This window comes from Atractosteus spatula, chromosome 8 (assembly GCF_055471065.1).
Source record: "Atractosteus spatula isolate fAtrSpa1 chromosome 8, fAtrSpa1.hap1, whole genome shotgun sequence".
In the NCBI taxonomy this organism is placed as follows: Eukaryota; Metazoa; Chordata; class Actinopteri; order Semionotiformes; family Lepisosteidae; genus Atractosteus; species Atractosteus spatula.
Window position 1 is genome coordinate 55942851 of NC_142713.1, and position 25375 is coordinate 55968225.

Sequence of the window (25375 nt, forward strand, 5' to 3'; positions counted from 1 at the left end):
AAACAGAGAAAGCGCTATGACTCCTGCTTCCTGGCAAAGCCAGCTCTTGTTGCATCAGTGAAATGATGGGTACATGAAACTTCATACTGCATAGAATCCCCCCCCAAAAAAACTGTCAACCTTGATATTTCCAGCTCCTTCACACATCCTTTCTTAAACACTACATTTCAGTGAATTTCAAAATGGTTGCCCATGCATTACCGGATTTGTCCTATTAGTTTGCTCTGGTAGTTACGCAATTAACCAAAACCAACAAACTCAAATCTTTTTTGAGATGTCTAAGAACATCACGAGCCCCAGATGAAGGCATGTCTCCTTTGACCACGAGCTCATCTACCTCTTTGAAGAACCAGGTCGTCAGAGAGCCAAAGATCAAGGAATCACTGGCCTCTCGGTCGTGAAAAGGAAGCCCAATCCCACAGGTATCCCAGAATTCCCCTTTCCACCTGTCCAGGTTCCAGGCAGAGGAGGCGATGTCAAACAGGAGGACATAGGGGCTGCCCTCAATCAGCCACCTGCCAAAGTGCAGCTGCAAAAGGGAGGGAGTTGGCTGATCAATGAGCAGTCGGCCCTTTGGCAGTAAAAACGATGAATTAATTAATAAGAGCTGAACTGGAATGCCTGCATGGATACGTGGGCCGTGAGCTGTATAGCATTTGTGACTTATTTAATTCTATTTTTATTCCATGTCCTGGATAAGGGTGTTTGTTAAGTAATTATACAAATATAAACTTCATGTGTAACCAATAACTCATATTACATCTCTCTGATGTACCAGTTACTAAGACCGACCCGAAATGAGAATACGGAGACATGCCTAGGTATACAGAAGGGTATCACAGGATTAATTATTTAAGATTTAATTATTTATTTTTACACACGCATCTTTTACTGCTCAATCAATCCGTTTCTCAGCTCATTCAACCAGTGTGTCACATTTACATTTTTAGAGTCCTCGTTATTTCCCCCATGCATTGTACGTAATAGTAACATTTTTACATTTCATTTTTACAAAAAGGCAATTTCATCTGTGAAATACTGTTTTTAAGGTTAAGAATGTAACGCATATGTACAGTATCTAGAAAGCTTTTATTATGATGATTTTTTCCTATTTTGATGTTCAGTCAAGGTAGACAAGAAAAAATACCTGGATTCAAATTTATATTCCAAACACAGAGACCTACATCAATCACTAACATTGAAAAGTTCAGCAGTTCAGCCTTCTGAATATCACCATCTTTTTCTTTTCATTTCTGCGAGGACCGCTGCTGTCAATAAAGGAATTATTCTGCCCCCTGCTGGGCGTATCGCAGTATTGACTGGATAGCAGGTAAAAAAAAACTTCAGTTGTCCAAACACAACACTTGTCAATGAAACAAGTAAAGGTTTATTCCGTGCTGAAAAGAGAAGAAAGGAAACAATGTTTTGCTGCAGAGCCTCCTTTGGGCTTTTCTTGACATCTGAAGAAGGCTCCACAGAGGGAACGTTGTGTTTCTTTTCTTCTCTCTTCAGCATGGAATAAACCTTTACTTGTTCCTTTGCAGCCTACGCCTGCTGACGCAGCTGCCTACTTGAACTACTTGTCAATGTCGAGAGTGTCAATGACAAATGTTCGTGCACACTGACAGGTCAGCAAGGGAAACGGGACAGTGTGCCAAACCATTTCAACTGTAGTACTAGATTACAGAAAAGAGTTCTGACCTTTTATTTTTCAGTATTTTTTTTTTGTTTTGTTTTGGAAGCTCAAGAATAAGTAACAAAGAAACATTTGTACTGTAATGAATAAAATCTCTGAAAACCCTTGTTGCCTCACAGAGGGGACAGCTAAGGTACTTGTGTTACAGTCACAGTGAGGGCTATTAAGTCAAATATATCCGTAATAATGCACCTAAACGAAATTCAGACTCACTTGCTCTGACTCTCCAGTGTGAGAGTCTGGCCAACTAATAAGTACAGAATGAAGCATGAAAGCCCATCCGAGTGAGGTTTTCTAAGGCTGTTCATTTCTGCCAACCTTCTTGTATAGAACATCCAGCCAAAATTTACTGCTCATGCACAGATTTAGCCTAAGCAGCCTGAAAAAAAATCAGTCATTTCACATCTGTGTGTGTGGAAGCCCAGTCACTGCACATCAGCAATCACTGTATAGTGCAACTTTTGGAAGTACACAAAAAAGTAATTCATTCTTCCGCAGAAGGAGGTTCTTAAGAGTAAAAACAGGTTTTACTGTAAGTCAGCAGGGTAAATTTAATTTGCTAGGGAATTCAGAGCTCGCAGACGGATAACAGGATGAACAGGAGACAATCACTAAAATGATGCAAGTGGACTTCCTCCTTAAGTCGCAGAAAACGTAATCTACCTTAAAAGGTTTAACCCACTGACCTTGACTGCTCCTTCCCTGTTCCCACCACGGTGTCCCTGTACGGCAACTTACAGTCTTGGAATTTTCCATATTGGGATTAGAGCTCAAAAGAAGCTGAATGGCGTTACCTGGCAGCCACTGTTCCTGAGGTTCTCCATGGCCTTTTTAATGGCAGGATTGGGCGGATCGCACAGTTCCACCTGCGTCTTCACGTTGTGCTCAAAGTACGGCCCCACCATGATAAAGTTCTCCCCCCACTCATCCACTGTGATTTTGGCTTTGGTCTGAATTACTGTGTAAATTCCTCCAACTGCAGGTGAAAGAATCATAGTGAACAACAAAGATAAACAAAGATAGCATTAACCAGGGTGACATCATTGATGACAAAGAAAAACAAACACCATTCTTAGTGTTTTATACTGCAGCTAGACATTTACAGAATCATAGGTATTACAAGCTGGCTTGTCCAATTCAGTCATTTTAAGTAAATAGATAACTTTTCAGATACAACACATCAGCATCTCACATATACTGTTTATTCTCCAAAGTTACCAAAAAATTAAACATCCATTGAAATCAATCCATTATATTTCTTCAAACCCAACTTTGAATTAATCAATATAACACAAAAAAATTGAGCTCTTACAGAACATTCACAGAACAACATGCTTTGAATTATCATCTGAATTATCACATGACAGTGCTAGCAATAGTAGTGGTGTCGTTTATAGATGACTAGATCTCTTCCACTAATTGTGAAACTACAAGGAATCAAAGGTGTAATCTAATCTAAACAAAACTCATACTGGCCAAAGGAAGAGCCCAGACTGATAGAAGCTACTTTACAAAAGTGAGCTACTTTACAAAAGTACAATTCAGTGCCAAAGGACAGCACTGATCACCACAACACTCAAGATGCTTGACTTTGGTAATCATTGTTGCTTCTGTGATGTAAACTCTTGGAAAACATCCACGTTACTTTTAAACCCTGTGACAAAGCCAAGTACTTAAGCCTTAAATGTTTCAATACATTGGACTCGACAGTTACAGTTCTTCGTAGTTCACAAGCAGCTGGTAGAACTGCTTGCTTAGTTTACTAATCTTCAGGCGAAGATATTCTGGATTTAAAACAAATCCTTTCTTCAAGTAGTAACTATATAGCTTCCTAGAATCCTAAGGGGTTAGTTGTAACAACCTTTAAGGTTGCTGACTGAATGAAGGTCTATTGCAGCCTGTATCATTAGATCATTGCTTTGTGTAAACTGGGAACCTTAGAACGTTATTGATTTCTGAGCCAATCTAAGCAGGAAAATGAATTATCTCATTCTCAATGATAAGATTATGCTGAAATATTTATATAAGCATGTTAGCCTGTATACTGTAGTACAGTGACATAAGGTAGATATTGAATATACGGTAGTATGCATAAATCTTTAAGTTAAATGCTTGTTTTGTATGTGTTTCTTTAAAAGCAGAAAGATGTTTCTTTAAACTAAGAAAGGCATGGCATTTATAAGGAGCTTTCTGTAAAACTTTCTGAAATAAAGCTGTTTTGTAAAACTAGTAACCATATAACCTGGTAATATATACAGTATATTACTGTCTCCAATTCAAACATTTTACTTTTCTGACATAAATGATAAAACATTATCATTATCTAATTAATGTAGAATAATATAGGGTATTTCAAATTCAAAAAGATTCAGCATGCCCTTTCAATCTGGCAACAGAGAAGACAGTAATAGAGTGGGGTTTCATTAGGATCCTTAAATGACTATTCTAAGTGACATTATGGAATCAGACTGCCTCTAGGAAAAAAACAAGACACCAGTAAGCACACAAGTGCAAACTTTGTGCAAAATCAGTTTCATATATTATATAACTTTAAAGACTCAAACAAGAGTTTAAACGTGGGTTTTTCCAGGTTCTGTATTTATTTAAAGATTAATATTTAACTACGTGGAAATCCATGTTTTCCAAACATTCAAAACAGACCCACATCAATATTTACCCTGAGGGTGAAGAGTCTATTTTAAAGCTCTTTAGCATATTACTTATGGGGACATAACTTTTTTTTCCCCAAAGCAAACTGATTTTTTTAAGAAGGCTAGCTGAAAAATATTTTAGATTTCAATTTGTGGTGTTGTGGGTTTGTAGCCTTCAACACTGCCAACAATTACCTCCATAATAAACATATCAATTCAGTGCAGGTATTTAATGCAGTTCAGAATTATGATATTTCCTCTGATATAATTCAATTACATATTTATTGGCTATAGAGATCAGTGCATTACTATGCAGTGCTTTGATGAATCATAAATAAGTACAAACTAATTATAAAAAACATAGCAAGCCATTCAAATAAATCAGGAGAAAAGGCATACTGTATACAATAAATGCACCAGGCTGATTTTAGGTTGATCCTTGACAAAGGTCAATCTTACCACTGCAGAAAGAACAAAATAACTTACATAATATGTATACGTTACATTCTGTTTTCAGAATTGGAATTGTAACTCGTGAGTGTCTACTTTAGTAACAATCCAAAATAATTCTGCCTTGAAAGGCAGAATTATACAATGAACAAATACCTATTCAAATACATTTTCTACACACATTCTAAATACTGTATGTGATAAGCAAGCAATGGCTAAAAGACTAAAAGAACTTAAGACGTTTAACCTTGAATAGAGAGGACTACTACAGACAAAATTAACTCTGTGGATGTCTTTAGAATCAACAGAGAAACACAAACAGAAGGACTCAAGTGGAAATCACTCAGAAGCGCACTTTAAAATGAGAACAGGAGGCGCCGTTTTACTCAAAGTGTTGTGGGTGACTGGAACAAGATACACAGCCATGCTGTTGAAGCTGATACCTTGGCTTCTTTCAAGAAACAGCTGGATGAGATCCTAGTGTCAATTAGCTACGAGCTGCCAAATGCCGTAGAGATCCTAATGTCCTCTTCTCCTTTGCAAATTTTGGTACTTTTTATAAATTTCACATTTTACCACCTCTAGAAATAAAGATTATACTAAAATTCCAACTTTCATGCTACCCTGACAGTCTTCTTTCTGCTTAGTTCTTAAAATATTCACATGCAAGATCAGCAATTTTTTTTTTTATGTGGCAGCTGACCAATGACAACTTTCTCCCCTTGTATAAATTGCAGCACTTGTTTGGCACAGACAGCCATCTTCTGGAAAGCCAAAAAAAAAGTTCAATTTTATAACAAAACTATTACTGACGGTATTTCAATATAAAAATAATTTTACTTGGAATCTCTGGAATACTTCTTCAGTTGAAAATTCGAAAGCAAAATCTACTACACAGACTTTTGGTGCCACCTGTTCTGCAGCAGCACAGACTAAAATGCTGTGCCTGATAAGATCTGCTTCCTACCACACTGGGGGAGAGTAGTTTGTGACGAGCTTTGCCACGTGTTCTATTGTAGCCTTCATCATCACAGCACACCAAGAATGATGCGTAATACTAAACCATCTGCAGGATAACAGATCTGACCTATTAGCAGTGACACTTCATCTGTGTCTGCTGAAACCAGTCAAGCCTTTCCAACATCTACTGTATATTCATTGAATTTTAGGGTTTCGACAGCAGACTGGCCAATTCCTAGCAGAGATAAGTTATCAAAAAACATTTTATTTCCTTGTGGGCTTTTGTTTGATGGTCAATTATCAAAACACTTTTTTCATCAGTTTGTAGCTCGGCTTTAAAGTGCACTCTCTTTTAACCAAACAAATAAGAGAGTGGAACTCTGCATATACAGTAGATGTCTCAGCAGGCTGTTACATAACAAGACAGAAGCCTGCCATTGGAGGGATAATCCTGCATTTCTAAAGGATGAGGAGATTGATTCAATGTCAATTATTAACTGATAAGAAACACCTCCCCCTAGCCAGGGTAGCCTTTGCGATCTATTGGTAACAGCAGTGGGGAAGTTACTTCTGATCCTGATTTTTTTTATACACATGTATTAATATCTCAGCCTTAAAGCAGAAAAAGTGAAGGCTTTTAATTTAAGTAACCCGTCTTTAAATATGTTAGGAACAAAAAGACACATATCGTTCAAGCAGTGATTTCTTCAGGTAACACTATAAAGTAAAATGTTTGTTGGCATTATTTCTAGCCACATTCATGCTTCATTAGACTCCATTACAGTTCTAAATAAGCAACACAGTCCTGATTACTAAGCTACTAGTTTGGTGTAACTTAAAACCCCTCTGAAGATTTTAAAAGTCTCAACAAATCACTATTAAGAGTGCCTGCAGACATTCTTACTGCAACACAAGATCTGCATTTATAAATTACTGTTCTGTTTCTGTGACTCCCCAAGACCTTTGCATCGCCACTAGATTCAAAATACACATTTCTGGCTCAATGCAAAGAACTATTCGTATTAGTATTTGTAATTACGTAGACAAAATTGACAAACAGTGGTGAAAACGCTTCCGTTGAATTAAAAACAAAACAAAATAAAAACACTAACCCCGAATTCATGTCCTGTACTACATGTTATTCTACACATGCGTTGTGTACGTCCGAGATGAGATCCTCTGTGAGGAGAATGTTTGCAATAATTAGACAACTTCAGCTGTATTGTGAAACTGATCATCACTAGGCCTCTGTGGCAACAGGTTAAGTAAAACAGTACGTGAAATACTGAGTGCTCCCGCAAGCGCCCCGTCTTAACCAACAAACGAAGTGCTCTCTTTACGTGTCCCATTTCAAAATGTTACAAACCTTTATTAGTTACTTCCCAGGCCACCTCAAAAAGCATTAGATCTTCCACGGGTAGATCTTCGTCTTCCCATAAGGGAAGCCCGTTTAAGGACGTCATTGACAAAGATCTGGACAGCGGCATGTTGTTCTCAAAGTGTAGGAGAATCCCTTTAAAATATACAGTCTGTATTAAAAATAAAAATTGAACTCTTTAAAAAAAAAATCCCCGACCCCTTTCACAGGTATCAAAATGCTTGTTTTAGCTGTGCTTGGAGTACAGCAGAACCTGTTTTGCCTTGACTAGCGTTGAGAAGATAATAGGTTTTAAAGTATCTGTCTGCTGGAATTAAATTAAATATAATCCTGCGGATTTTCTGAGACCCAAGCCGGGGTAGTGGGAGCATTGAAGAGCTCTTCACTGGACCACTTGTCGCGTAAAGACACACTGCTCCGCCTACATTTGGTAGACGTTTCTGACACGGTAGCGTGGAGAGCCCTCTCAGCTTTCTGGCCTGGGATTTAAAGTCCAGTCCACGCAAGGTGAAATATCTGGCAGTCCTATAGTGGGTGGTGGAGAGGCCGCCCGGAGGTTAGCGTACGTAGCGCGGCCAGGTGAGGATCGGTTCCCCTGCCGTGTTCTACCTCAGACAAGACAACATCTCTGAGAGACAGCAGTGTATCACTGCTGGTATCGTTTAGAAATTCTTATTTCCAAAGGTATTAGTTGGGGGGAAATAATGGCGGTAGTAATAGCGTTCGTATTTTAATATACTGCTGTCAATGTATCAATACATTAACAAATAGACATTGCTGCAGAAAATGTTTTTTTTTCTTCTCCTGGTTATTGTCTTACTGTATTTCTATTAGAAATCATAATACTATTATTTATTTAGCAGAAGTAAAAAGACCAAGGAAAACTTTTCGGGTCATCTGTATTCAGCCTCACACTGTTATAGCACTGAGTACATTGTGCTTTTTTGGGGGGGGGAAACTCAAATAAAGTGAAATGTTCCCTGGCAGTTTATAAATCAGGGTAATTCAGTTGTATTCTTAAATGACAACTCTGATTTACTGTATACTTGTACTGTTGACACATCTGTGCAATGGATTAACCTCTGTCCATAATCAACAGGGCAGGCATTGTTTTGATTCTATTTGTTCCACAATGTTTCATAAGGTTCCTGCCAGCACCAAGAAATATCACTTTGTTTAAAAATTTCAGATTCAAGTAAATTTATTGACATAATTGATTTATTTATGAACAGCGTTACTGAACTACAATGTAGCAGATTAGCTGAACATATACAACAAAACCTTATTATTATTATTATTATTATTATTATAGAGGCTCACTGTCTGTTCCTCTGGCTGTGAAAGAAGATAACATACTGTGCTACATCTCTATTGACTGCTTAGGTTAGGGAATAATATTGGCTTATCACACAATATTTCTTACAGAAGATTCATCTCTGTCTCAGCTTCTCCCTGCTAGCAAATGGGAGGACAGCCTGTCCTCACTGGAAAACCATGTCTGCTTGTATTGTCCCGTTTCTATGGCCAGGCAGTGGTCACTGAGCCTGTCTTCTCTGCTTAGTTCAGTTTGTCCATGTCTCCTAGTTTCTCAGGCCAGGCTGGAGTTACTGAGCATGTCCTCTCTGGACAGCCAGGTCTACCAGTGTAACCCAGTTTCTATGGCCAGGCTGTGGCCACTGAGCCCGTCCTGTCTGGGTAGTTCGGTTTGTCTGTGTCTCCTAGTTTCTCAGGCCAGACTGGAGTTACTGAGCGTGTCCTCTCTGGACAGCCAGGTCTACCAGTGTAACCCAGTTTCTATGGCCAGGCTGTGGCCACTGAGCCTGCCCTGTTTGGGTAGTTCGGTTTGTCTGTGTCTTCCAATTTCTATGGCCTGGCTGTGGTTATTGTCCTCTTTCGGTATGAAATTCTTCCTGACAGTTTCTATGGGTCACTTAACTTGCACTTTCTCTGGGTGTGTTCCTCCCTGCTGTCCCTCAACCAGGTCAAGATAATCAGCCAGTGTGGATAGTTAGGGCCCAGTAACATTCCCAGTTGGTTTTGTATGTGTCTCTCAGCGTGTGAGGTAAAAGTCTGTCTAGGTGAACTCATGGTACTTTGTTGACCTCTGCAGGTTTCTTCTGTGTACTACAATTTCAACAATATTTGTGACCAAATTACTGCATACTCTTAACAGATTTGTGTAAGGTAGCGTCTTAAAACATTTGCCATGCTGCATACATTTTTGCACATTGGCTTATCCTTGCTCTTTAGGATTCTGTATTGTTTCAGGACATTATAAGTATGGTAACTGCAAATATATCTTTGCTCTACCAAGTCAGCAATGTGGAGAAATGTTTAGGGCTTTTAGCAAACGTAAAGATTGCTCTAGTAAATTAATAATAATTAATTAACAATTGCTTACACTTATATAGCGCTTTTCTGGACACTCCACTCAAAGCGCTTTACAGGTAATGGGGGCTCCCCTCCACCACCACCAGTGTGCAGCATCCACCTGGATGATGCGACGGCAGCCATAGTGCGCCAGAACGCTCCCCACACACCAGCTCTCAGTGGGGAGGAGAGCAGAGTAATGAAGCCAATTCATAGATGTTTGCTGTATAAACGGATTTTCAGATCATCACTGTAAATGTGCTTTTTGTTCTCAATTGACACTTCTGGTTAAATAAAGAATTTACAAATCTATCTTTCCTGCTATCCGGCAATTACTGTGTTGGCATAAGAAAAGATGTCCCAAAAGTGAGAAATGACACACAGTAATTAAGAATCAGAGAATTTTTTTTGAAGTACTGTATTTGATTATTTGTCCACTAGCAGAAATATTTATTAAGTTCACTATGATGTAACTATTCTAAGTTAAAGAAAATGTAAGACACAAAACCCAGTAAATCAAGCGGATCAATATTTGTTTTTTGAAAGAGGAAGATCCTTTCAAAATGTACCACAAATGTACTTCTCGTAATCGAAGCAGAATCTAAAGCAACCGACATCGCGTTACATTGCCACATTGTTTATTTTCTAAGACGCAAAGCTTTTTCAGTAAAAACAAATACTGAGATCCTAGGACGCCATGCATGATCACAATTTAACGGTAGTACGAGGCAAGAAACACACATGCACGCACTTTACAAAAACAAACAAACAATTGACTTAGAAACGATGAGGGAGAGAGAGAGAGACCTCGTTGGCAACATGCGATCTCCAAACATTAGGCAGGTATTTCCGGCATCGAACCCAGGACTCAAGCTGTACAGTAGCAGTGTAACCATTGGAAAGAAAAATAACTGATTATTTCATGCAGATATCTTATTTGTGACGTTTTGTGTGAAAGTATAACGTCACATATTTGTGACTTGACGATATGTTCGTTTTCAAATAAAGTGAATGCATTCGCAAAAAACAGTTTTCTAAACAGTAAAAAGCTGTAAAGGACTACACTGAAACTCAGAAACATGATCAAAGTGAAGAAGAGCGCTACCATTCTAGTTATTTACTAGAATAAAATGAATTGATAATTTGCCTAATTTATTTTGCTCTAACTTGAATTAACAAAGGAGTCCGAAGCGTCCGGATATGGAGAATCTGAACGATTTGAGAGAGCCTTTCACTGAGAGCGGAAAATCGGACGCAGAGAAGAGAAATGCTCCTGAGGGTTAAAGCATTCACAATTGCTACTCGCTTTGAAAATTTGGTAATTCACTCTAGAATTGTAGTCCATTAATCCACGTTTTAAAATAAGAATTATAACAATAACGGTAATTATTCAGGACAAATTGCATGGTCCTGTAGATAAAATTTAAAGGGCAGGTATTATTTAATACTGTGCTTACAAGTATTATAGGGTTCTTCAAATAGCCATCATTATCAGGTCTATATTCCAGCAGGCGGCACTATAAACTGAACACTCTCCAGGGACTTCAGGGAGTATTCAATAAATTTATGAATCATGTCAAAACTGCGTGACCGTAGTACAGTATCCATGGGAATTATTCGTCGACTGAGTTACATAAAGTGTGACACTGGAAAGTTAAAAACCGAAGGAACCTCGTTTGGGAAGCACATACAGCGCACAGCCTCAAGGTGAGAAGTATTCTTCATTTTTTTCATTTTCATTATTTTCATTATTTTTGTTATTTTGGGTAAAACGAATGCATTACTATGGAGTACAAGTAAGGTGAAATTATTAACATTATTCCTGCTTTTAGTATGAATAGTGACAACTTAAAAACACCAGATTTAAGTAGGCTTTAGCCAGTTTACTGCTGAAGAAGTTCGTCTAAATCTTTCGGGTCAGAATATTATTTAGAATATGTTAGGGAAATCTACATAAAATTTAAATTGATACTATTCATATTTAAAGATTCTGAGACGCAGTTAGATTTCTAAATGGGATGTGTATTCTGTGATTCCTATAGGGGTACGTTGGTTTGGAAATTCAACTATTAAACCGTTACATCTTACATCAAAAGTTAGTACAGTTGTTATCAGTACTGAGTTGATATTATGCTGTGATGTTTTTTCATTATCTTGGGAAATGCTTTGGAAAGGCTTTTTTACTTACGTGCATTCATTTCTTTATTTACTTACATTAAGAGGCGAATGTCATTTTTGATTTATCATCAATATTAAAAAGCAAATCTTTAAAAATGATTAAGGTATGGTAAATGCAACAATATACGATAAGAAATCTCAAAAGTTTAAAGGAATGAAACCATTAGGAAAATCCATTAAAATAAGCGCAATATCTAAATAAAGCTACCCCTAATAATAACGGTTGTTTAATCATCATGAAACAATAATGCATTTGGAATTAATACAGAATGTTTACTTTACATACTGAGAAAAGGTCTCTTTTCTTAAGAAATACCTTTTCAGTACCTGTATAGATTGGACAACTCCTATAAGTTCAAAGAGAATTGTTTTGCTTAATCGTTCACTCTTGCAAAGATCAGCCTGCGTTTGGGAAGAGCGCTTTTTAGCTGATTGATCTGATCGATAAGCGATTAATAAAGCTTTACCTTCTCTATCCCCCTAATGTAGACCTAACATGAACAGATTCCTGCTGCTTCTAGCTGCAGTTGTAGTTTGCCAGCAACGAACAATGGGAAAACCGCTAAGCGGACGTTCACCCGCTGAGCAGTTCCAGAATTCAGGTGAGTTGAATACCAAACTCAAGTTCCGCCTATGCCCATGTAAGATGTTCTTTTTTTAAGAATACATGGTTAATTGTAGGTAGACACAAGCGCATATACGCTGAAGGCAAAATTGACAGATGCATCAATGTTTAAGATGAAGAGGGCGACTGAGTAGTTATTTATGCACAAAATGTTAAATGTTGTTTATGGATCTTTTTTCGTAGTTAATCTTAATCCTCGCCCCACGTAAATAGAGGGCTGTAATTTTAGTGACAGAATTGTATTGCTTTTATGATACACGGTGTTTCGATTGCTGTTGTTAATGAGCACCTGTGCACGCAGCCAGCACACCTGCCGGTCTCGGAAGCCTGCCCCACCTGGCGGTGAGGGAGGTTGAAGGTCCAAATTCGGCAGACCAGGCGAGTCTCTGCTACTTTGTCCAAGAGAGCGAAGTGGAGAGTCAGATCTCCTGCAAACTCCGTTTCACCCGGAGTAAATTTAACTTCAATCCGTTTGGACTTCGCTTTGGAAAGCGCGACAGGAATATCGTGGCCAACGACAGGAGCGCTATACCCAGTGAGCTGTTGCTTTATCTGCTGTACCTCAAAGAGACGGGCCTGGCCCCTTGACTGGGCGACTGTGGATTGAAAGTTTTCATCCTTTATTGGAATTGTGTTTTTTTTTATTATGATTACCGAGTTCTTAAATATATTTCTGAATGTTAAAAATGGTAATTTCACAATGGACTAAAGAAAAAAAACAGCAGTAAATCTCACTGTTCAGCCAAGTCATGATATATTTATTAGACTTGTTCAAGTTTGTACAGAAGCATTAGAACATTCTCATTGAGATGACTTGAGTTCTTGACTTCATTTTTTATTCAATGGGTGTCTCAATACATGTTATAGAAGTTTCGTTTTAGTTTCTGAAGGTGTTCAATAATCACAACTTTGTTAAATACATTGTATTTAAAAGTATCAATGCTTATTTGTTGTATTAAGTGAATAAATGTGCAAACGGGTTTAACTTCATTTTCAGAATTTTTTTTAAATTCGTCTGCTTTTGCTTCCATGCATATGAAGCATCAAAATAAATATTGCTCATAATAGCAACAAATTCATGTTATCAGAAAAAAACAGCATAACTTTTGGAGAAGGCTTTATTGAAGACATGACAGGTACTGTATGTTCATTATACTGATTAACACTTCAACTGGGTGTCTACCGTAAAAGTCCCAGGCTGAAAGTGTATATAGCCCTGGTTGGAAACAGTACAAGCTGTACATCAAAGATGCACGCTTTGCAGCAGATTGCAGCTACTGCCTTGGGGGATTCTACTCCAGTTATATCACAGAGGCTGGACAAATGTGCAATAAATGTGATGAATTTTACAGGTTAGGGAGAGAGAACCTTTAGGTCATCACATTAAGTGATCAATACACAGTTCAACTCTACTGAATAAGGCATCCATCGCACCTTCTCATCTTGCTCTAAAGGAACGTTGTCACATCACGGACGCTGAAGGAAGGGCAGCAAGTGAGGTCCCAAGGCTCAAAGCAATATAGGACCAGGCAGTCATCTCTCACTGGATGAGGTGTTGCAGCAGCTATACACTTACAGTACCCAAATGACTGAACATTGAGCTCCCCATTGATCATGAGGTGCTGCAACCTAAACGTACAACACTTGTGTATTAAGTAACATTTTGCTAGGTAAGAAGCTGGCTGTGCAAACTCCAGACACCCAATTACAGGACACCTCATCTCTGTTCATGGCTACATATCCTTGTGCCCGATAAATTTGGGAAGTAATCATGGCGAGTCAGTTCCACCAAAAATTTAAGCAAGAAGAATGTTATGGATCAGTATAAAAAGAAAACTCAAAAGTGCACAGATGGGTCTTAAGACTTGATCTGTGGGCTGATGCGAGGAGTTTGCGCTTTAAAACTGCAGAGTCAACCAATGGGAATCAAAACTAGGTAATGCAGTACATAGCATGAGGTACTAAAACTCACATTTATCCAAAGTTAACTGTATATTCTCCACATTTTAGCTCTTAAATCCTTTGCTGTAACCTAAACCCCTTTATACGCTTTATCCTCCAAATCCCACTGCATTGATGAGCACAGCCGTTATCTACTTTTCAGCAATAAAGCTCTAGACCTGGAATGCAGTATTCTTAGTTTACCATTGAAATGACATCTGTGTATAAAAATGTACTTGCTAGCTCTATGATGCAAAGACTGGTTTCTACTATTCTTAATGTTTAAGTCTAACCTACTATAACAGCCTGAAAAAAAAGGCAATAGCTTTCTTGCACAGGTTTTACAATGTTATTCAATTGAAACAGTTTTGACAAACTTTTAAGAGGTTAGAAAGTTGACTAAAATGTCAGGGTGTAATATTCAGTTAACGTTACCTTGTATACAAGCACCATATTTTAGAGAAACATCTTCTACCCACCAGGGGGAGCTGCTACATTGTAGATATTTCCAAGACAACCCAAGAATAGATTAGTGCACACCATTTCAGCCGATGTCTTAAAAAAAAGGGGGGGCCAGAAGACTTAATCAGACTATGCACTTTATTTCTTGTTTTTCCCAATCCATGAAAAGTGTAACAAGTATTTCAGGGTACTTAATCAATCCTTCATCTTCATCTACAATATGAACTTGTTCAACTGTTGAGTTTTGAAGCCAGTCAGGTTTGAAAAACTGACTAAGAGCCCTTTGTGTGCGTTTCTGGCATGGCTGGTTCCCTCGATCAGACTGGTTACAGGTCTTTCAGGTCCTTTTGGATTCCCCAGAGCGTCTCCGCACTCTTGGTCAGCTTGGCCACCTCCTCGTCAGTCAGAGTTGTGTTGATGACACTGCTTACCCCTCCATTGTTAAGAACGCAAGGCAGGCTGAGGTAAACCTCGTCGTTAATGCCATACATGCCCTGTGAGGCCAGAAAGGGACAGTTACTCCACGGAAACGGCCCAAATACCTGCCTGGCCACTGCTACCATTTTCCCCTACACATCCAGGAGGTCGTAGAGGAAGTTTCTGGCACTGGATTTAAGACTCACTTGTTTAAACTAGGTTAGATCCTTAAACCAAGGCAAAAGAATTATAGTCCAGTTAAAACTGGAAACATTCTCTTCCCCCCCCTCCCCCATCTTAAAGAAATGGGAAGTAGAACAAAGTCGGAGCCCTTGACTCTACTTAACCTTCTTAAAAATCAGTGCTCCAATATCACAGTGACCTACTGTAAGTGCAGTCTATAGTACTCGGCTTCAGGAGAAGAGACTGGATGGTTAGATGAACCCAAACTGGCAAGGATCTTACCTTCACCATGGTAGAGACAGGGTGAATCCTGCTGAGGTTCTTGACAATGGACTCGGTGAGATCAGCCACACTAAGGCCAATAGCCCAGTTTGTGTATCCCTTCAGCTTAATAACCTCATAGGCACTGCAACAAGAAAACTACTTCAATAGTGTGGAAGTGCACGGTTACCAATCTAGATTAGAGGCTTCTTTCCAGTAAGTGAGTGGTAAGGTACAAGACTTTCCTTTACGCAAGGTTGAGGAGCTGTAGATTAATAGGGTCTTTTAGAAAATGAGACTAACAGACACTCCAGGTCAAAAGATCTAGATCTTATGAGTGTGAGGGAAGGCTGCAAGCCTTTTTACCACTCCAAAGCAAGTTCCACCCTCCATTTTACATGACAGCTTGAGCTGTACCTGTCCACCACCAATTTGTGCATTTCCTTCCAACCCTCCGGGTCCTTGTCTGAGCCAATATCAGGATTCAGCTTCTGAAGATTGACTCCTGCCACATTGGCACCACTCCACACAGGGACTGTGAAGAGAAGAGTGTGATATTCTGAGTACACAAAAATACATGGCTAAAAATGGATACTGAAACCCAGACAAGGGAACATATTCTGCTACTAGGTTGCATAAATCACTTAGTTTTACTCAAAGCAATTCCCACAAAACAAAATGCTTTTTAACCAAGAAACCATTACCAAAACACTGGAGTCAAGTGGCACTGTTTGAATGAGTGCACTCCAGTTTCAGATCAACACAGGAAAAAGGAGTTTGGCTTTAATGAAGTTGAACCAACTTCTCACACTGGCACAGAAGGCGCAGCTGGGAGTTTCAGGACAATTGGCACAGATGGATGTACCATCTGCTAGTGCCTTTTTTAAAATCATGACCATAGAAGAATTCAGTGGAGTTGGATTGTACGTCTCAATACTGTACAGTGGCTCACTACTCCCTCCCAGTGAGGATTTTTGGGGTAAGGATGTACATTAACCAAAACCACTAAACGGATTCTATTTTGCCAGATTTGTTTTAATGCACTACTCTGCACTCCGGGTCAAAAACAAAGTTGTGGACTATCACTATCATTAAAGAGACATTTCTTATCTCTCCCCCAAAAACAATTTAAGGACACCAAACACTGTAGTCAGAGGGGTCTTGCTATACCTGAAGCAACCATCTTCACAGCACCTGACTTTCTTCTACTGGGCAAGTCAATCCATAGATTTTAGCAAATGAGCAGTCCTTCACCGAGATCCATGAAACCTAGGCCACAACTGGGCAACTAGTTCCTGCACTGCATTACCTGAACAGCAGTGACCTGCATAAGGAGTGGTGCACAGCATTAGATCCCTTCATTTTTGCCCAAGAGATTCCAATTTCCTTGCATTGGGTGGTGCCATGCGCATCTCGTGAAAGTATTCCATTAGCCGTTACTAATTACTCACCACTGGAGTCCCCATGCTCCCCCAGAATCCAGCCATTGAAGCTGGTTGCATGGATTCCTAGCTTCTCAGCCATGAGGTAGCGGAAACGGGCCGAGTCCAGGTTGCAGCCGCTGCCGATCACGCGGTGTTGGGGCAGACCGCTCAGCTTCCAGGTCACATAGGTCAGAATGTCCACTGCAGGACAGGAAGACTCCCGATCAGAGACTCGCCAGGAGATCAAACCAAGACTGTAGCCAGACCTTACAGTCTCAAACTCATGTTACCTTTTCCCTTAAAAAGAGGTCCCATGTGAAGACCTTCGTTAAGTGGAGTTAAAATTGATCCCTGCCTCCTCACCTGGGTTGGACACCACAATCAGGATGCAGTTTGGGCTGTACTTGACTATCTGTGGGATGATGTGCTTGAAGATGTTGACGTTCCTCTGCACCAGGTTCAAGCGGCTCTCCCCCTCCTGCTGACGGACACCCGCGGTCACCACCACGATGCGCGAGTTGGCAGTTACTGCGTAGTCTGGTCAGACAGAGCCAGAAAGTTTTCCCCATGAGTTAACTACAAGTGTGATTAACCCATAGCTTGGGCAAACTCTTAGAGTAGAAGAGCCAGGTATAATGGGTTAAGACTGAATAAGTCACCTTTATCTGCTACAATCTTGGGTGTCTTGAGGAAGAGGCTCCCATGAAGAAGGTCCATCATCTCTCCCTTAAGCTTGTCCTCTATCACATCTACAAGGGCCATCTCATCAGCCAGGTCCTGAACATAATGAAAGGAAGAGATATCCCTTCAACACGTGGTTTATAGAACTTAGTCCATTAGGCTTTGACATTACTGCTTACTTAAAAATAGTACTTCAATTTAAGCACAAAGTTCCCGATCATACATTGTCCCAGGCTGATCTTTTTCAGGGGTGTGGTGCAATATTTCCATATTAACATTTAAAGAGAAATACTCCTACCCTGTTGGAGCAAAACCCTAAAGCCCTGAGTCACAGCTTACCTTCAGGAGAATGCTGACGGCACAGGCCATGCCCACCTGGCCAACGCCCACCACTGTGACCTTGTTCCTCGGGCCTTCTGAGCTTGCGCCCGCAATTGGAGTGATCAGTTTCTCTTGTACTGTGGCCATTGTTCACTCTGAAACGCAGACAGCAGGCAGATTAAGATGCATATCAAAACTACTGCAATACACCAGGGCAGTCTCCAAGTGGGCAGCTTGTTCCAGCAAACAAGAGCTCTTATGAACCTACAGGGAGTGGTCTTCTGAAGATTGAGAATCAACTTACCAAGAAACAGAAGCCAAAGGAATGGGTTCAACACCTTTTAAATACATGTGAAGTGTAATATTAAGTCCTTACTCTGCTCAGTAAGGAAAGGACCTTTTACAGATGTCATTTTCAGATTTACCTTGGAAATTAGGCAAGCAGTGAGGCTTCATAATACTTCAACTATATATTCTGCTCCTAGAGGAATCCAATTCCAACCTTGGTGACCATTAAATGGGTCTTAAACTCTATTCAAGGTTTCCAACTTGTGTTTTCCCGTCTTAGTCTTTGCAAGCTCAGAGCACCCCATTTTTGATCTGGCTTTGTTACCTGCTTGACAAGTAACCTACATGAAATGTTACATCTGCCCAATCCTGAAAGCAAAAGTTCATTGATCCTGCCATTTGGAAAAATCTCTTAACTTTAAACCCCAGGTGGCTCTCTTCACATAGGTAAAGAGAAGAGGTCTTTTACAATGACTTGGCCAAGACCTATCAAGACTTAAACATGGTACAAGAAACAAAGCAACTTAATTCTAGCACAACATGACCTTGACCTGAATTAAGATAAGATCACTTTATTGGCCATATACAATTTCTTGTATTAGGAATTTGTCTTTTCACATACCCCAGCTTGCTCTCCATGAGACACAGACGGGGTTAGAAGCTTGGGGGGTCAGAATGCAGGGTCAGCCATTTATATGGTGCCCCTGGAGGAGTTGGAGTTAAGGGCCTTGCTCAGGGGCCCAACGGAGTAGGATTCCTCTGCAAGCCACAGGATGCAAACCGGCAACCCTCCAGCCACAGGCACAGAGCCACCACACCACTTACAGCTTGCCTGACTATTGTGACACATTATAAAAACAGATGAGCAAAGACTGTCAAATTGACTTAGTGCCATAAAAAAAGTTAGCTTTAAATCAAGTCTATTTTAAATAGTTTTAGGTTTTTCCTCCATGCAAATAAGAACATTGGTATTCTCAAAACAGTGTTGTAGAGGAGATTAAAATGGTTTACTCGATACCATTGCTTAAAATAGCAGACATTCTTTCCATCACAAAGGATGTGATGTCAGTACACTACATGCTGAACCAGAGGCTGGGGTTCAAGCCCAAACTCATGTGCAGAAATCCCAGATAATTAGCACTGTTCTCTCCCCACAAAAATTTTATAGATTTAGGTACTACACATTGGGCAAAAAGGGTTTCTTTAAAAATCAACATGCTAACTAATTTCTATACCTCATGTTTTACACATTCCCCCACCCACAAAATAAAAGCTACCAACATCTTACAGAATACCAGTGGGGTTTTAAAAGTACCCTTTAAGCACAAGAATGGGTAATGAGTGCAGAAGAACAAATGTTTCAATAACCAACACATGACAAGGAGTCCATCAGATCCATTCTAGTTGAAGTATATAATCAAAGACATGCTGATCTGCTCACATGTAGTTTTACACAAGTTGCTGCACTGCATTTTTGACAATTCTGATCTACAGTATGTGAATTAAAGACTGCTTATCAAGTCTGGTTTCATCATCCAAACTGAAGTTTGGACTTTTTAATCTTAACTCATAGATGCCTTGTTAATGCTAGCGACCTCCATCCAATTGCTGGAAATTTTGGCATTTCTTTAGTGAGCTTTGAATAAATACAAAGCCATAACATGCAAGTAAGGAGAAGCATTTTGTAGCTGGAGGTCAATGGTGCATACACACACACCAGGTTACTTGGATAATAAAGATAACTAAGCTCTGAACATCCCTGAGCACAGCTGAGCTGCAAGCACTTTCATGGCACAGAAAATGCAACTGAAGTTCACATGTTCTTGCAAAAAGGATGACTGAAGAACCTCCTAGACTGTTCTAGTTCACACTCCTACATACCAGAACATACAATCAGTGGGCCATTTCAAAAGCACCGCATAATAGATTCTAAGGGAAAAGGTGCACTTACAGTAGGCCACGTGGCCTGACTGAAAAGTTGAAAGACCCTAATAATTACAGCTACTACAAACTACAAACATAAATGCAAGGTTGTTCTGCATTTCGAGACCATAATACATTTTAAATTGAGTACAAAAGCAAAAGAATTGGGCCCATAAATCCTGCACAGTGGATGTTGATTCTGAAGGTCGACCTAACCTCCCCCCCCCCCCCTTTTGAAAACTACCTTTGGGTACAAAACTGCTTTAGCGGCCACACTGTTCATGCAACAAGCGTTTCTCTCGATTTAAAGAAACATACCAGCCAATGACTTTACCTAACGCGGCCTTATTCACCCAAAAAGTAAGCTGCACTACAAAGGATCTACCCGAGAATAGGTCTTCGACTATTACATGGCTGTATGAAGATGCTCTTTTAAGAAATGTCCTTGATTCGTCCTTCACAGAGCGAACACTTCATCACAAGCCGACCTTATTAGCAATTCTGCAAAGCTCGCCTGAGCTCGCATTGTCCTTTCAGGCCAAAATCCTTCCTTTCACTCCTTGGCCTTGAAATCGTGCCACTCAGAAAATGAAACCACACTTTCTGCGAGATGCGGGTTATGCAAGCTCACTCAGAAGAGCTGCGTTTAAACTCAAAGAAATAAGATGTAGCCGGTGTACGGTTATAAAAAAATATGACTGTCGAGGTAGAAGTTGGAAGCCCCCCTCTGAATTCTTCTAGAAAAATGGCAACGTTTACTACTGCTGCGATTCAGTTACACGGTCATTAAATACCACATGGAGAAGTCGTCATCTGTGAAGATCATCCGCGTGCAACTCACGCATTCCATCATCATCATCCAGCACTTTACCGGAGACACTCCGAAAGACAAACGTACATATTCAATAAATTAAATGCGTTAAAAAATTATTTAGCAACGCCTTTTGAACCGCATGTTTCCTCTGAAGAAAACAACTGAAGTTATAAAAACATCACCACGCACTATTATTAATTTTAAGTGTTTCATAAACCCACATCGCTTTCGTTTTAAAGTTTTACATATGTAATAATTTCAATGCATGTTAGTAACCATATCCACGTTAACCAAGAGGTCTCCGTCCGGTCCGCAATCCTACCGCCTCAAAATATAGTAACAAAAAATAAAAATGAATACATACGGGTTTCTTTTTTTTTTAAAAAAGAGGTTGATCCCCCCCTTTTTTTTAATTCCAAAAAGAAAAGTTGACAAAACGACGAATGCACCACTTCCAAGATAATCTGCGAGCGCAGCAGCCACCGAGTTCGACTGTCGGCACACTGACTGAAGCTGAAGGAGTCAGGCGACTCACAGGAAGCAGTTTAAATGAGAAGGTGGTGTAGGGCACAGGGCGCCGCGGAGATCTGCTGCAAAACTTTTACACCTGCGAACCCAGGAGCGGACTTGATTGAAGATTGGTCTGGTTAACTTGGAGCGGAGTCAAGCCCCTGCACGGTTAAGGACACTCGCCTCTCTGGTGTTATTGCTCACGTGAATAAAATGAAGTTGTATTAATATGTTTAGAATGATTTTACTCTATTGAACTACAGCTAGGACGAATTGTGAAGTGTATTATCCGATAAATTTATGTAAAGTTATTAACCTTGCCGAAACACTCTGAACTCGTGCCTTAAAATAGATTAAATTAGATAGCAACTAACATAATTAACTTGCTAGAATGCATTTTTGAAATATTTGGCTGTATATCAAGTCTAATTTCTGGAACTATAAGTTTTTGTCAAGCAGAGGGATACGTACAGTTTTTTAGGAGGAAAATGTATTGGAAGTGAGACTGTATTGGTAACAGTGTGCCTATCTTTTCACAATGCAATCGTTTATATAATCTATTTTAAAGCTAATCTTAATATGCTTAATACTTCCATATTAACTATCACTAAAGAGAAGAAATGGCCAAACGATTATTTATCAAGAACATGAGGTAATTTTTACAATGAACTGTTTGTACAGAATTGACTACCGAGCTGCCCTGTGAAAGCCCCTTCACTGAGATCCTTTAACAACTAGGGTACATAAATTCTGCAATGAACAGAACACAGGAATAACAACTTGAGTAAGACAGTTTATGCTATAAGACTGCTAGAGAAAAGATCAGTTTAAGGCCCAAGTTACACTTTCATGGAAGGGGGAACAGAACTCACTGGAAAGGGTTCTATATTATTTTAAGAAATCAGCATAGAAATGCTGTGCTTTGATCCGATGAGGCATTGTAATGGTTAAATGTTTTTATTAATAAAAGCTTTTGAAAACGCGGCCCTTTGGTTCTACTGCTGTTAATAGGACTTGACTTAGAAACTTACTGTAGCTCTTGATTCACAGAACAACAGGTACACCCCTTCAGTTTAAATGCAAGGCCACCTTCCTACTGCTTTCACCTTCAAAGAGTTGTGAGTTTACATGCATTTTATTTCAGTTTATGCTTCCTGTTGCTCCCATGACTAAAATAACTGTGTGCAGTCATCCATTTTGTCAGACATAACAGGGTCATGCTGGAACTAAGTGCTATACAAACAAGCTCTCAAACAGGTATTGTTGCTAACGCCAGCCATTAGAAAGACAGTAAAAAGTCTTAATAGAAAAGGAGGAAGACGTTAATAAACTCTGTAGAAGGATGGGACTGGCCTTGTTCTATAGTTTAAATTAAATGGTCCTAAGACAAAATAAGTATGCATTTCGTGCTTGTGAGGGCATTTTCAGCTTTTGCTTGTAACAAAGATTCCTGATATTGAGGGTTTTCAAATTAATTTGACTAACGTATGAGGTTTGCTCAGAATGTAACTGCATTTAAAAAAGTAATGCCTACAAGACAATGATGAAAACTTTGATGCTGTTAGATTCAACTTTAGTGCTTTTTGTCACAGAGCTCTGATATATTTGTAGAGACCCTTTGACATTCAGTCAACATTTCTTTCTAGGAGTCTCTCTTACTGTGTATTTTAACGAGTAGGAATTGGCATACAGTATTATTAAATCTTAAATTGCACCTAATGGATGAATAAAGTATTTTGAATTGATTTGATTTGGTATTTTTGAATTGTTTATATAATACTGTGATTATAAAAATATCAATCTCTCTCAAAAACAAAATATCTTAAATCACTCTTATCCAGAAAGGATTACTAATATTGCCTGCCTTGCAGACATGCAGTACATGTTGTTCTTATTGTAAAAAGGCAGAGCTCTAAAATCTTTTTAAAATGCAGACATTTGCACATAAGATGAGATCAGGATATGTACTTCTTTTAATGAAAAACTATCTGCACCAGAAGGCACCAGGTGACACACTTCCATTCTAAGACATCCTGACAAGTCCTTGAAGATTCTAGCCTGACCAGGAAGCAAGGTACCCTCCCACTCAGCTAGCCAATAGTATTTCTTTTGAGAATATTGAGCAATGAAAATGCCTGCATATGAGGTCATGGTTCAGAGATTTCATGCCATATGGCTTAAATTTAGCATTTTTAATAACTCAATAAAGTCATTATGGAGTAAAGGGATATTGCATTTTATCTGTGAGTTATGTACAGTATGTAAACACAGACACACACTACAGTATGAGTGTTTATATAAAACCTATGGGTTGTTTTTTTTTTGCAATACTGTATGTGGATAATTCTGTTGTTGCTGATCTGGAGAAGTGCACAGTGAAAAACACAAACATGTTTTTTTTTGCAAGCTGGAGGAGCAGTTCAAGTTAGTCATTAAGCACCAAGATTAAAAGCTACAGATTAACAGGCTGAAAGGATTTTTATTTTAATTAAAAGATCATTTTCTGGGATTAATAGAAAAATGCCAGAGTACATTTGTTAAACTGGAGGTACTGTAAGTCTTTCCACTGCAGCGATATTTACATTTCAAACAGTTTTAAATTTACAGCACTGCCTTTGTTTACTTTTTCACTGCTCGTCTTTCTCAGGGTCATTCTCATCAAGAGGTCATGCTAATAAGCCTACAGTATAGCAGGCCACTCTGCAAGACTGTGCATACCAGCTCCATGGAAAACCTGCAAGCATTTAACCCAGCATGTGCCATGCTGGACACAGAAATGCTTGTTAAGAATATGACAGATTCCAAAGAAATAGGATTTTTTTTCAATATATACAATAATATGTTATTGTCTGATGTTTGTTTCACCTCTAAGTAACAATATTTATAGTTTTGCACACACAGACTTACAAAAACATATAAGCAGTACCTACAGTATACTGTACACATTACATTAAAAATAAATATAACATCACATGAAAGATATCAACCCGTACCAAGTCATTACTCACCACTCCTACAGGAATCCACACAGGTTACTAGAACCTGTAAATTTACTTTCCCACAATCACCATAAGCCCTTATAATTGTTATAATTGCACGATGCTGCTTCAAATTTGCACATAAACACTAATTGCAATTGTCCACAAACTAATACACATTTATTGTCAACTAATTTGTTGAGTAGCTTAAATAAGGGACAAAAGAATTGCTCATTTTGTGCAATTATTTATTCTAGGAGTCTGTTTGAAGGCATCTGTTGGTATTCCTAATGCAGAACATGTGAGGGACCAGAAGAGATACTGTACTGACAGCTAGTATCAACTTATTCTTAATGTGAGCAATTGATCTTAAATACAAACTGAAAATATATTCTGTAAAACCACTATAGTGTGAGAATAACCTAAAAATGTGTCAGAAACATAAGAGGAGAATGGCTTGAGCACATTTACCCAGTGGTATTACTATTACTGTAGTCAGACTGCCATCTGCTTCTGTCTGAATAAAAGGTTAGTGGGTAGTGTTTCGCTTTGTGTCTAGAGTTGTGTCAAAGTCTAAGGTCCCTCTTAACAGAGTGTGAAGACACAGTCTGTTTTTCATTCATCAAAGATTTCTGTTGGGCAAGAAACATTGAAAACAACCCAGGATTGCTGAAAACCCAGTTCAATCACAGGATAGGTCAATGAGTGATACCGACAGAATGAGTTTCATTGGTCTTCATTTAATTGCTAAGATTCTTTTAATAACGCCACCTCTATTTTTACAGGGTTCAAAAGGATCCCCATTTGCTTTGTTACAGTATTTGAATTCAGTCACTGTTCCTTAAAAAATGACCAAATTTTCTG

The 25375-nt window shown here is 39.1% G+C and overlaps 3 protein-coding genes across 3 annotated transcripts in view; 1 reads left to right on the forward strand and 2 right to left on the reverse strand.

Annotated features, from left to right (window-relative positions):
• The window catches only part of gys2 (glycogen synthase 2), a 32863-nt gene extending 25309 nt beyond the window's left edge, over nucleotides 1-7554 (reverse strand). The window contains exons 1-3 of the mRNA XM_088923518.1: nucleotides 7124-7554; nucleotides 2491-2672; nucleotides 338-529 (exon numbers count right to left, since the gene is read on the reverse strand). Coding sequence (XP_088779644.1) covers nucleotides 338-529; nucleotides 2491-2672; nucleotides 7124-7244 — 495 coding nt within the window. The 5' untranslated portion in view covers nucleotides 7245-7554. The remainder of the gene's footprint in view (nucleotides 1-337; nucleotides 530-2490; nucleotides 2673-7123) is intronic.
• Nucleotides 7555-11078: 3524 nt separating this feature from the next.
• kiss2 (kisspeptin 2) lies at nucleotides 11079-12896 on the forward strand. Its single transcript, XM_088923771.1, has 3 exons — nucleotides 11079-11212; nucleotides 12173-12285; nucleotides 12610-12896. Exons 1-3 carry the CDS (start codon nucleotides 11079-11081, stop codon nucleotides 12894-12896), a joined length of 534 nt encoding a protein of 177 aa, XP_088779897.1.
• A 1935-nt stretch (nucleotides 12897-14831) lies between these two features.
• ldhba (lactate dehydrogenase Ba) lies at nucleotides 14832-21632 on the reverse strand. The gene is made up of 8 exons (XM_088923769.1): nucleotides 21388-21632; nucleotides 18017-18153; nucleotides 17656-17773; nucleotides 17360-17533; nucleotides 17024-17197; nucleotides 15990-16107; nucleotides 15594-15717; nucleotides 14832-15205 (listed from the first exon to the last, which is right to left on the reverse strand). The coding sequence occupies exons 2-8, from the start codon at nucleotides 18143-18145 to the stop codon at nucleotides 15038-15040; spliced, it is 1005 nt and encodes a 334-aa protein (XP_088779895.1). The 5' UTR covers nucleotides 18146-18153; nucleotides 21388-21632; the 3' UTR covers nucleotides 14832-15037.
• Between the last annotated feature and the right edge of the window lie 3743 nt (nucleotides 21633-25375).